Source organism: Stegostoma tigrinum, chromosome 12 (genome assembly GCF_030684315.1).
Source record: "Stegostoma tigrinum isolate sSteTig4 chromosome 12, sSteTig4.hap1, whole genome shotgun sequence".
In the NCBI taxonomy this organism is placed as follows: domain Eukaryota; kingdom Metazoa; phylum Chordata; class Chondrichthyes; order Orectolobiformes; family Stegostomatidae; genus Stegostoma; species Stegostoma tigrinum.
The window spans coordinates 70628960-70642550 of NC_081365.1; the positions used below are offsets into that span (position 1 = coordinate 70628960).

General features: G+C 45.1%; 1 protein-coding gene across 4 annotated transcripts in view; it reads right to left on the bottom strand.

Moving 5' to 3' along the window:
* wdfy2 (WD repeat and FYVE domain containing 2) overlaps positions 1 to 13591 on the bottom strand; it is a 54600-nt gene that overhangs the window by 11946 nt on the left and 29063 nt on the right. For all 4 annotated transcript variants that reach the window (XM_048541232.2, XM_048541234.2, XM_059650420.1 and 1 more), the window contains 2 exons: positions 5066 to 5167; positions 2344 to 2474 (listed from right to left, as the gene is read on the bottom strand). In XM_048541232.2, the coding sequence (XP_048397189.1) occupies positions 2344 to 2474; positions 5066 to 5167 (233 nt within the window). The remainder of the gene's footprint in view (positions 1 to 2343; positions 2475 to 5065; positions 5168 to 13591) is intronic.

Here is a 13591-nt window from a genome sequence, read left to right on the forward strand (position 1 = left end):
AGCCCTTGGATCTTTGGACTGCGGAAGGAAACCGGAGCACCCGGAGGAAAGACACGCAGACACTGGGAAAAGGTACAAATTTACACACAGATAGTCACTCAAGGCTGGAATCGAACCCAGAGTCTCGGTGCAAACCAGTGAGTTACTCTGCTGCCCAATCTAGACCCTCTCCACTCCAGAATCTCTACATATCTCTCGAACATCACATCTTTCACAATATCCTCTTCAGGAAACTCTCCTAAGTAACTAACAACTCAATTTTTAAGCTGCAAACACCTTACCCTTTAGCCCTCCAGTGAGCCGAATTATTGATTTGTTTTTCAAATCCCTCACCTCCAACTTTAATGTGCTTACTTGCAGGAAAAATTTAGAGTTTTTCCAATTTTGGCTACGTCCACTGGTCGAACCCCATCTCCATTGCCTAAAGTTACAAGGAAACCCAGTTTCATCTATTGAAAAATGGTACCCACAAGAACTATCGTCAGCTTTTGTGCTCCTGAGATGCTGCTTGGCCTGCTGTGTTCATCCAGCCTCACATTTTATTATCCCACAAGAACTATATTCAGTTCTTCTATACTTCTATGTATTCAGCCCTATAATGAAGTATCGATCTAGATTAATGTGTTATTCAAAGCAATTCACAAATTTTCCAGCTGAGCTGTGACTGTTCAGTAAAGAGCAGTAGATGTGGTGTATCCAGATTTCTAAAAGGCATTCGACAAGGTGCTGCACAAGAGGCTGCTGCTTAAGATAAAAGTGCGCAGCATTACGGACAATGTATTATAGTGGACAGAAGATTGGTTAACTAACAGGAAACAAAGAGTGGGGATAGGTGGTTCGCACTGTGGCCTCACAATGTCAGGAACGTGGGTTCGATTTCGCTCTTGGGCGACCATCTGTGCGGAGTTTGCACATTCTGTGTCTGCATGGGTTTCCTCCCACAGTCCAAAGACGCGCAGGCTAGCTGGATCGGCCGTGCTAAATTGGCCACAGTATTCAGGGATATGTAGATTAGGGGGATCGGTTTGGGTGGTATGCTCTGAGGGTCGGTATGGCTGTGTTGGGCTGAAGGGCATGATGACGGTGACGATGATGACGACGACGATAAAAAAAAGTGCTTTTCTGATGGCAATCAGTGACTAATGGTGTGCCTCAGGGATCAGTGTTGGGACTGGAATTGTTTACAATTTACATAGATGATTTAGAGTTGGTGACCACGTGAGGCGCATCAAAGTTTGCAGAAGACATGAAGATGAGTGGTGGATCAAAGTATGCAGATCACTCTGGAAGTTTGCAGAGGGATACAGATAGTTTAATTGTGTGGGCAACAATCTGGCAGATGGAGTACAATATTGATAAACGTGAAGTCATCCATTTTTGTAGGAACAACAGTAAAAAGGGCTATTATTTGAACGGTAAAAAATTGCAGCATACTAATCTGCAGAGGGAGCTGGGTGTCCTTGTGCATGAATCGCAGAAAGTTGGTTTGCAGATGCACAGGTAATTAAGAAAACAAATGGAATTTTGTTCTTCATTGCTAGAGGGATGCATTTTAAAAGCAGGGAGGTTATGTTACAGCTGTATAGGGTGCTGGTGAGCCCCCACCTGGAGTACTGCATGCAGTTTTTAGATTAGATTCCCTACAGTGTGGAAACAGGCACTTGGGCCCAACAAGTCCACCCCACCCCTTGCAGCATCCCACCCAGACCCATCCCCCTATAACCCACACACACCCCTGAACACTATGGGCATTGGTCTCCTTACTTGAGAAGGAATGTCCTGGCACTGGAAGGAGTGCAGAAGAGGTTCACTAGGTTGATTCCAGAGTGGAGGGGGCTGGCTTATGAGGACAGACGGAGTAGACCGGGATTATATTCATTGGAATTTAGAAGAATGGAGGGATATCTTTATAGAATCACAAAATTATGAAGGGAATACATAAGACAGAAGCAGGGGGTGGGGGGAGGAATGTTTCTACCGATGGGGGAAACTAGAACCAGAGAGCACAGCCTCAAAATTAAGGTGAGCAGATTTTGGACTGAATCGAGAAGGAACTTCTTCACCCAAAGGGTTAATAATCAGTGGAATTCCCTGCCCAGTGAAGTAGCTGAAGCATTGTCATTGAATGTTTTTAAAACTAGGAGACATAATTCCATTACTGTTCAAAATATTAAGCGTTACGGTGAGAGGATGGGTAAGTGGAGCCGGGGCCACGACAAGATCAGTCATGATCTTATCGAATAGCGGAGCAGGCTCAAACAGCCATATGGCCTACTCCTGCTCCTGGTTCCTATGTTCTTATACCACCACTTACATTTAATTGTAACTTTTCACTATACTTACTCTTCATCTGTTATTGATTCAAAGCAGCCGTCACAGACTCTTACTTCAAACTCAAATCCCATCAATGGAATGGAGGACCGCTTTGAGCTGCACTTCCCACACAGAGCTTTACCACATTTTCTGCAATGGTGCTAAAAGGAAACACAGATAAAGACAAAGCATATTACAACCAGCTCTACCACAGATCCATTAAACAAACAAAATCTGTAGTGAAATTTGACAAAAATGCTTCTCATCCTAGCTGAAGCTTTGCAGGCTGAGAAGTTCAAATAACGAGGATAGAACATATAGTCTAAGTTTGCGTGCCCCTGAACTCAGAAGATCCAAGGATGATTTAATTGATGCACTTACGGTAATTAACAAATCTGATAGGGTGGATGAACTAATTTATTTCCTGGGAAAACATGGACAAAAGGCATTCCCTCAAAATATTGTTAATTTGTTCAGAGATGAGCTCAGGAAGCAAAAGCAGTGTAAGTCTGAAATTCTTTCCTCCAAAAAGTTTTTCACACTGGGAATTAACTAAAAATTACAAAATGGGATTGAGAGAATTTAGTTAAGACAAGGATGTTAAAAGGTACTTGAGGTAGTTTGAAGTTTAGAGCTCAAAGATGAATGACTCACATGTTTCTCGGTTTGAAAGTATTAGAATAAACTTTTGTTGAAAGTAAAGTTATGTTGACTATGGATTCAGGAGGTGCCATAGGACCAGAGAATTGCAAACATCACAGCCTTGCTCAAGAAAGGTTGTAAGGATAATCCCAGAAATTACAGATCAGACAGTTAAAAGGGAAGCTTCTAGCATTAATTATTTGGTATACAATTATTGTCACAGAGAAACGCGTGTTGATTTGGAATAGTCAGCATGGATATCTAAAGGAAAAATTATGCTTAACCGAGTCACTGCAGTTTATTTTTTGGAGATGTAATAGAAAGGCTTGATAGTAACACTGTTGATGAGTTATACATGGATTTCCAGAAGGCATTTGACAGTGTCACACAACAGACTCGAGAACAATTGTAGGTCACGGTATTAAAAAGGACATTAGCAATGTTGATACAAAGTTGATCGAGATATAAGAAAGATAGAGCAACCATCAATGGTTATGTAATGGCCTGGAGAAAGTTTCTCGTAGATCCTATGGCGCCTATACTTTTCCTAATATTTATTAATGATCTGGATCTTAGTGTGCAGGAGACAATTTCAAAGTTTGCATATGACATGAAACTTTGAAGAATTGTAACTATGACAGTGTGGAACTCCAAAAAGACATTGGGAAGTTGGTCGAATGGGTGGATGGGTAGCAGAGGAGGTTCAATGCAGGAGAACTGTGAGGTATTGCACTTTGGTGGGAAGAACACAAAGACAATATAAATAGGGGGTGCAATTCTAAAAGGGAGTGAAGGAGCAAAGGGGCATGGGTGAACTCCATGTGCAATCGTTGAAGGTGGCAGGACAGGTGAAGAGAGCTATTCATAAAGTGTCCTCGGCTTTATCAATAGGGGCATAGTACAAGAACAAAGTGGTGACCTCAGCTGGAGTACTATGTACAGTTGTGGCTGCCACATTATAGGAAAGAAGTGATTGCATTGGAGAGATTCCAGAAGCAATGTACTAGAACGAGGAATCAAGGAATGAGAAACTTCAGTTAGGAGGTTGAAGAAGTTGGGACTGTTCTCCTTGGAGAGAATGCAGTTGAGAGGAGGTCTAATACAGGTTTTCAAAATCATGAGTCGGCTGGTTAGAGTAGATGGGGAGAAGTTGTGACCACTCGTAAAAGAAGAACGAAAGGGCACAGATTTAAAATGACATGCAAAAGGAGTATGGGTGATGTGAGAAAAATAAAATTTACACAATGAGTAGTTAAAGTATGGAATGCACTTCTGGAAGCAGGAAGGCATTGAGGCATTCATGACAGCACTGATTGATTATTTGGATAGAAAAAAGTGTGCAAAAGGAGGCTGAAGACAGGTAATGAAGCTCATTTGAAGAGCTGGAGGAGACACATTGGGCTGAATGGCCTTATTCTGTGACATAAGAATTCTGTAATAATTGACTTGAATTCCAAACAGCAGCCAGATCAGACTTGGAATGTTAACTTTGTTTCTCTCTCAACAGACGCAAACAGACCTGTTGAGCTTCTTTAGCACTTCCAATTTTACTCAAGTAAAACTGACTGGCAGCACAAATAACAAAGTTCACCTATGCAACCTGCACAATTTTGGACAGATTAAATTTTTTGACCCCTAAATATGAAGAGCACAGTTGCAGCAGCTTTGATGTCATATTTCATCTGCTGAACACACTGACACAAAAGATCATAATTAGAAAAGGTCATTAAACTCATCATGAGCAAGTGTTGCTCATTTTGTTTACCTAGGAGTCAAACTTACCAAATTGCTCAAAAAAATCTGTTCCTTGAATGAAGCAGAACAGTTAAGAAGCAGCAAACTGCTCACTTTACTAAGCAAGATGTTGAGAAATTTGTATTGAGAAATACAAATAAAATCATTAGCTGTCTTTTTCTCATTGCATTGTATATAATTAGTTCTGCTCCCAATGAGGCATAGATGAATTGTGATTTCCTATAGATTACTGGGGCAGCACATTTATATTTGGCTCTGTATTACGCAAACTTTAACGCAAATTAGAGAACTCACAATGGGACAATAAAATAATTTGTATATACTGTTTTGTTCTTACATAGTAAATGTTGCATACCTGTCTCAAGCCAATTTTCTTACTGTCCCACATTTGTTTGAAGTTCCAGAAAAAAGGCTGGTCACATTTCTGGCAGGAATCACTGTCTAACCAATCAGGAGTCTAACATTAAAATGGACAGAAAAAGGAGTTAGTCGGGTAAAGGCACCTCAAAAGCTTTAAGTTCCGGTATGAGCACTATTCAGATAAGCACTCCTGGATGACCATTAAAATTTGAAATTAAAAAGGGAGGATTGTTCTGCATACTGTTTTGCCACCGATCACAAATGTATTTCATTGCAACTGTCTGAAGAGAGTACAGGACACTGGTTCTACAATGTCTACTCCAGTAATATTGGAATACAAATACTGTTATAGCCAAGAGACTTAAATTTTGCACTTCATTTAGATGCATTGAATCCAGCAGTTTTCAACAGGGCATCTTGACAAACTACATTCAGACAGACATGTAATGTTCCAGAATGGAGCTTGAAATCTGTCACAATTGATCTACAACTTTCATTCAAATAACAATCTTTCTTGTCTGAACCTAGCACAGCATACAAATTTTTCAGCAGCTGAAAACTGATACAATGTAATATTTGTCAGTGGCCCCAAACAAACCTGAAGCCAGTTGTTTGCACTTGGCATTAAAATAAAGCAGAGGGTCAAAAACGTTCATTTATAACACATTTTTTCACAACCACAGGATATTCCAAAGTGCTGTGTAGTGGCAGAGGCATTCTCTTTGTAGTGGAGTCAGTCTTGGAATGTAGGAAATGCAGGAGCCAATAAGGAATTATTGCTCTGAAGGAGAGAGAGAGCTGCCTTCTTGAGCTGCTTGGGATGTAAGGATACCCACAGGGCTGTGAGGGAAGGAATTCCAAGATTTTGACATAGTAACAGTGATAAACTGCTAAGACGGGATGGCGTGAGACTTAAAGAGTACCATGACCTGCCAGTTTCACTCAAACATCCTCATGCATTCAAGTGATAGAGGTCACAGGTTTGTAGAGTGCTGTCAGAGGATTAGGTGGGCTGAGAGATGATAGTGAATACACTGCCACCAATCCTACATGAAACTATGGCTTCATCAACTGAAAAGTAAGAGATAAGCTAGACTACCCACTCCAAATATGCTCTCTTGTACTTGACGAGTCAAGGTCAACCTCCACATACAAACCAGAAGATTATCAAACTAGAGGAAAAAAACACCTGGCAACATGGGAAACATGTGAAGGTGGCATGGCCCTTTCCCAAACCCTTACTTAAAGAATGACATCTGCACAATCATTATATCCGCTTTATCCTGGAGGCTTAATACAGTATTCTGAAAGAATGCAGCAAGAGAAAAGAACTAAAGTGATCATGCATCGAGAATATGAACATCCAGCCAGTAAGTAATTCTGAGCACAGAGGATGAACTACAGTTAAAGACTGAAGACATCACAAATCCCCCTGCGGTTGATTAAATTAAAAACACAGAACATAGAAAATTACAGTGCAATACAGGCCCTTCAGCCCTCTATGTTGCACCAACCTGTGAAACCAAACTGAAGCCCATCTAACCTACACTATTCCATTGTCATCCATATGTTTATTCAAAGACCATTTAAATGCCCTTAAAGTTGGTGAGTCTGCTACTGGTGCAGGCAGGGTATTCCACACCCTTTCTACTCTGAGTAAAGAACCTACCTCTGACAGCTGTCCTATATCTATCACCCCTCAATTTAAAGCTACGTCCCCTCGTGCTAGCCATCTCCATCCGAGGAAAAAGGCGCTCACTGTCCACCCTGTCTAATCCTCTGATCATCTTGTATGTATCTATTAAGTCACCTCTTAACCACCTTCTCTCTAATGAAAACAGCCTCAAGTCCCTCAGCCTTTCCTCATAAAACCTTCGCTCCAGACCAGGCAACATCCTGGTAAATCTGCTCTGCACCCTTTCCAATGCTTCCACATCCGTCCTATAAATGCGGCAACCAGAACTGTACGCAATACTCCAAGTGCAGACACACCAGAATTTTGTACAGCTGCAACATGACTTCATTGCTCCAAAACTCAATCCCTCTACCAATAAAACCTAACACACCGTATGACTTCTTAACAACTCTATCAACCTGGGTGGCAATTTTTAGGGATCTATGCACATGGACACAGAGATCTCTCTGCTCATCCACACTACCAAGAATCTTACCATTAGCCCAGTACTCTGTATTCCTGTTACTCCTTCCAAAGTGAATCACCTCACACTTTTCCTGCATTAAGCTCCATTTGCCACCTCTCTGCCCAGCTCTGCAGCTTATCTACGTCCTTCTGTAACCTGCAACATTCTTGTGCACTATCCAAATGACTTTAGTGTCATCAGTAAATTTACTAACCCATCCTTCTATGCCATCATCCAGGTCATTTGGTGCTGGCATCCATCAGTCTCCAGAGAACATGGATCTGCGCCTGGACAGTTTTGATTCAACTGATGATAGTGCAGCGTCTGTTGTGGCTGTACAGTCCCACATGGGAGTGACAGTCTCGGTTGCAGCGGCTGCATTTGAATACACTCTCCTCCAGTGTTGCCATGTTGCTGTCTTTCCGTCGAGCGCGCTTTGCCTCAGCGGCAAGCCTCAGTTTCTTCTGTCCTCGCTCTAGCCCTCTGCGTAGTTCCCGTCTCCAGCGTGAGCGATCATTTGAGACGTCCTCCCATCTCTCAACGTCCATGGACGTTGACTTCATGTCCCTTTTTCAGACGTCTTTGAAACGAAAATGAGGTCGTTCTCGTGCTGTCTTGCCGATGGCCAATTCCCCATACAGCACATCTTTCGGGATCCTCCCGTCCGGCATACAATGTACATGACCCAAACAGAGGTGGCGTGGTTGGCATAGGGTGAAGAGGCTGGGTACCTGGGTGCAGGTGAGGACTTTGGTATTGGTGACTCGGTCGGTCCACTTGATGTCCAGAATGCGTCTCAGGCCGTGAAGGTGAAAAGCGTTGAGATGCCGCTCTTGACTGGAGTAGAGGCTCCAGGTCTTGCTGCCGTAAAGCAGTGCGCTGAGGACGCACACCCTGTAGACTGCAATCTTGGTGTTCGTAGTCAGCTTTTTGTTCTCCCAGACTCTCTCGGTCAGCTCGGTGAACGTGGAGACTGCTCGTCCGATCCGCCTGTTGATCTTGGAGTCCAGCGAGAGGCTGTCTGTATTGGTGGAGCCGAGGTATGTGAATTTGTGAACTACCTCCAGCTCGCAGTTGTTGATGGTGACAACTTGGTCGGTTTGTGGGGGGGGGGGGGGGGGGGGGGGGGGGGGCTCAATGCCTTGACCCAGCACGTTGGTCTTCTTTGGGCTAATGGTCAGGCCGACTTCCTGGCAGGCTCTTGAGAGGTTGTCCATAAGGTGCTGCAGTTGCTCTTCAGAGTGTGCTGCCAACGCTGCGTCATCTGCGAACATGTCTCTAATAAGTACTTCTTGAACCTTGGATTTTGCCCTCAGCCAGGACAGGCTGAACAGCCTTCCATCCGATCTGGTGTGGACGTAGACGCCATCAGTTGATGTTCCAAATGCGTGTTTCAGCATGACTGTGAAGATGATGCTGAACAGGGTGGGGGCAAGCACACAGCCCTACTTCACACTGCTGCGGGTGTCGAAATTTTGAGGAAGAGCCGTCAAATTGAACGACGCCTTTCATATCCGCGTGAAACACTTGGACTATTCTGAGGAGTCTCGGAGAACAACCAATCCTGACGAGGATTTTGAACAAGCCTTCTCTGCTCACAAGGTCGAATGCCTTCGTGAGGTCAATGAAAGCGATGCTGAGTGGTTGTCTTTGCTCTCGGCATTTCTCTCGTAGCTGTCGGAGGGAGAAGATCATGTTGATTGTGGAGCGTTCTGACCTGAAACCGGACTTGGATTCAGGGTATACGCTTCTGGCGATTTTCTGTAGTCTGTTCAGGAGCACCAGGGTGAAGACCTTCCCAACGATGCTCAGCGGCAAGATTCCTCTGTAGTTGTTACAGTTGCTTCTGTCCCCTTTGTTCTTACAGAGGGCGACAATGTTGCAGTCTCTCACGTCTTGCGGCACCGTTCCCTCCTCCCAACACTGGCACAGTAGTTCCAGCAGGTGGCTAAGCAGAACTCCCTTTGCACACTTGATGACCTCTGGTGGGATGCCATCCCACCCTGGTGTCTTCCCGGTAAGCTGTCGATGGCTCTGCTCAGCTCGTTAGCAGTCGGCAAATGCTTCCAGCTCCTCCATGTCCAGTAGGCATTCCACGGTGTCTAATGCATTGTCTGAGATGTCGTTTTCCCTGGAGTAGAGTTCGGAGTAATGCGCCACCCATCTCTCCATCTGCTGTTGTCTTTGATGATCTTACCTGTCCTGGATTTTAATGGAGCTGTCTTTCTCTGGGTTGGACCGATGGCGTTCTTGATCCCCTCATACATTCCACGTATGTTGCCTGTGTCAAATAACATAGTTGTAACCAGTAGTCATTTGCACAGCGTCTGGCTGTCTTCTGTGTGTGTTTCTTGCTGTCCTCAATGCTTGCAGTGTTACCTGGGTAGGTTGGTGTTGGTGTTTCAACAGTGCAGCACGCTGCGCCTCAATGGTTGCGTTGAGCTCATTCGCGTTTGCTTCGAACCAGTCCTGTGTCTTGCTCTGCTTCTTCCCTAAGGTCTTCAACGCAGTGCTGTGGATAGTGTCCCTTAGAGAGTCCCATCTCTGCTGAGCAGCTCTTTCTGGTGGGTCTGCAAGGAGGGCGTCCTCCAGTGACTTGATGAATACTGCCGCTTTGTCTGAATGTTGGGTAGTAGTAGCAATGATATGCTGCTCGCTTGCAGGCTTGGCATTGTGCATCTTCTTTGGTTGGAGTCTGAGTTTGCAGCAAACCAAGGAGTGATCCATGTCACAGTCGGCACTTTGAAAGGACCGAGTCACAAGCACGTTTTTCAGCTGGCTGCGTCTTGAGGATCAGGTCTAGCCGGTGCCAGTGCTTGGAGTGGGGATGTCGTCGTGAGACTTTGTGCTGAGCTATGGCCTGGAAGTAGGTGTTGGTGACACAGTTCGTGGAGCATGCAAAACTCGAGCAGTCATTATCCATTGTCATTCATGTTGCTGATCCCATACCGTCCCAGAGAGCCTGGCTAGGAGTCGTGGTCGGCACACACTCTGGCGTTGAAGTGGCCAAGTAGCAGCAACTGCTCCCGATTCGGGATCGCCTGTATTTTCCTTGAAAGCTGGTTATAAAACTCATCCTTTGCATCTTGTGTGAAATAGAGGGTTGGGACATAAGCACTATTAAGGTTGACAGGTCCATCAGCAGTGTGCAGTCAAAGTGAGAGGATCCGCTCCGATCCATCCTTGCTGGGTTCCACTATCTTCAACAGCGAGTTCTTCACGGCTAAGCCGACACCATACTCTATAGAACATAGAACATTACAGCACAGTACAGGCCCTTCGGCCCTCAATGTTGTGCCGACCTGTCATACCGATCTCAAGCCCGTCTAAGCTACACTATTCCATGTACGTCCATATGCTTGTCCAATGATGACTTAAAATGTACCTAAATTTGGCGAATCTACTACCGTTGCAGGCAAAGTGTTCCATTCCCTTACTACTCTGAGTAAAGAAACCACCTCTGACGTCTGTCCTATATCTTTCACCCCTCAATTTAAAGCTATGCCCCCTTGTGCTCGCCGTCATCATCCTAGGAAAAAGGCTCTCCCTATCCACCCTATCTAACCCTCTGATTATCTTATATGTCTCAATTAAGTCACCTCTCAACCTTCTTCTCTCTAATGAAAACAGCCTCAAGTCCCTCAGCCTTTCCTCATAAGACCTTCCCTCCATACCAGGAAACATCCGAGTAAATCTCCTCTGCACCCTTTCCAAAGCTTCCACATCCTTCCCATAATGCGGTGACCAGAACTGTACGCAATACTCCAACTGCGGCCGCACCAGAGTTTTGTACAGCTTCAGCAGAACCTCTTGGTTCCAGAGCTCGATCCCTCTATTAATAAAAGAGAAAACACTGTGCCTTCTTAACAGCCGTCAACCCGGGTGGCAACTTTCAAGGATCTGTGTACATGGACACCGAGATCTCTCTGCTCATCTACACTGCCAAGAATCTTACCATTAGCCCAGTACTTTGCCTTCCGGTTACTCCTACCAAAGTGCATCACCTCACGCTTGTCCGCATTAAACTCCATTTGCCACCTCTCAGCCCAGCTCTGCAGCTTCTCTATGTCTCTCTGCAACCTACAGCATCCTTCGTCACTATCCACAACTCCATTGACCTTGGTGTCGTCTGCAAATTTACTAACCCATCCTTCTACGCCCTCATCCAGGTCATTTATAAAAATGACAAACAGCAGTGGACCCAACATCGACCCTTGCAGTACACCACTAGTAACTGGTCTCCAGGGTGAACATTTCCCATCAACTACCACCCTCTGTCTTCTTTCAGCAAGCCAATTTCCAATCCAAACTGCTATATCTCCCACAATCCCATTCCTCCGCATTTTGAACAATAGCCTACTGTGGGGAACCTTATCGAATGCCTTACTGAAATCCATATACACATCAACCGGTTTACTCTCATCTACCTACCTACCTTGTCTCATCTATGCCTTTCCCCTCCCAGAAGATGGTATAGTCTCTCTCATGAAAGGGCCCCGATTCTGGGAGCCTTGTCTCTTGAAGCACTGCAATGTTCACTTGGAGTCGTAGCAGTTCATAGTTAATCACTGCCGTCTTGTGGGTGTTGCTGATCTCTCGAAGGTCGTCTGATAGACCAGTTGTCATGGTCCGTACGTTCCAGCATCCAAGTCTGAACGCTGGCTTCTTCCCTTGTTTCTTAGCTTGGTGCAGTGTTTACAGTCCACGATTCAGGATACTTGTATCCCTAAGCCCCATGCACCCAGTGGAGCGGGCGGACTACGGCAGGACAGCACCTAATTGGCTGGGGGCTGCCCAGCTTGAGGTGGGCAGTAGCTGTCCAGTGAGGTGTGATGGCCTCTCCCTCTATCGAAGGCAACCCCGGCGCCTTGCTCTACGCCAATTGAGCGCGGCTTATAACCAGTAGACTGCTGCTTTCCGTGTTTTGCCGCTGCGGTGAGGCGACGTTGGAGTGTCCTCTCCAGGGTGCAGGCCTGGACAGGGTTTTATGAGAGATCGGCAGTTGCCCATGCAACACATCTCCCCTCTCCATGCCACCCATGTTGTCCAAGGGAAGGGCAGGGGCCAATACAACTTGGCACCAGCGTCAGTCTGCCTTAGGAACTCCGGCTCCAGATTTATCCTCAGGGTTTACTCCCAAAGCCTTCCCCATGAGTGGGTCTGGCCGCAAGGCAGTGGAAGTTTAAAATCAGAGTTTTCCTTCTCTTAGATGGACTGCCCTCCCAGGCTTATGAGTTCCATCGACCTCAATTACAGATTTAATTTCTTCATTCCGCACCACTGTTCGACCTTCTCCCTGTCGTGCACCCTGACAATCCAGGTGGGGATGGCCCGCATTTCGCCCAGGAGAGAGTGGGTGTTTTACTTCCAGGCCGCCAGGGTTTACAGGCTGAAGCGGCCTTGGGCCGCCCTCCGTTCCACTGTCCACCGAAGGATCCATATCCCTCTATTCCCTTCCTATTCATGTATTCATCCAGGTGTTTCTTGAAAGCTGCTATTATAAAAATGACAAACAAGCAGTGGCCCCAAAACAGATCTTTGCGGTACACCACTAGTAACTGAACTCCAGGATGAACATTTCCCATCAAACACCACCCTCTGTCTTCTCACAGCTAGCCAATTTCTGATCCGAACCGCTAAATCACCCTCAATCCCATGCCTCTGTATTTTCTGCAGCAGCCTACTGTGGGGAATCTTATCAAACACTTTACTGAAATCCACATGCACCACATCAACCAAGATACGGAGATCGAAATATCTGATTTAAGAACGAGGCCAGCTTTAAGCACCAGAAAACTTGCCACTTTGAGCTGTCAGTTCAAGACAATGCTGTGCTAAGAGGCAGTACATGTTGTGCTCCGTGGCTACTTCATATTCTCAATACGCAGGTATAACTTACAGATTTCTTCCAAAATTGCAATAATGCAAATGGAATTACCATCAACTTCTTATGGTAGTCCTCAACAAAATTTTCTCTCCTCCTTCAAGAATACAAACTCCATTTATCTTTGGACTCACAAATGCAAGTCACACTCAATGTCTCAAGAAAAGGCTTTCATCACATCCAAGCCCTGACAATGTGGGAACTGTTTCAAATTTCTTTTTCTCTGTCGACGTGCCAAATTTTTATGTCCTTGTACAATTTTCTGCTCACTTCACAATTTACTAATTCTCTTTGCTTACTAGGAAGTGTGAAAAAAAACGTTAATACCATTTATTCCCAAATACAGGGTAATTCACCTGTGGAGTGAAAAACTGGGAGCATCGCTTGTCACAGTCAGTTGATTGGAGAATTTTCCTTTTACATCAACTCGTGCCTGCCAGTTTCCCAATAATATAAAAACATAAACATCTGCAGGATTCAGGCACCAATGGTCAAG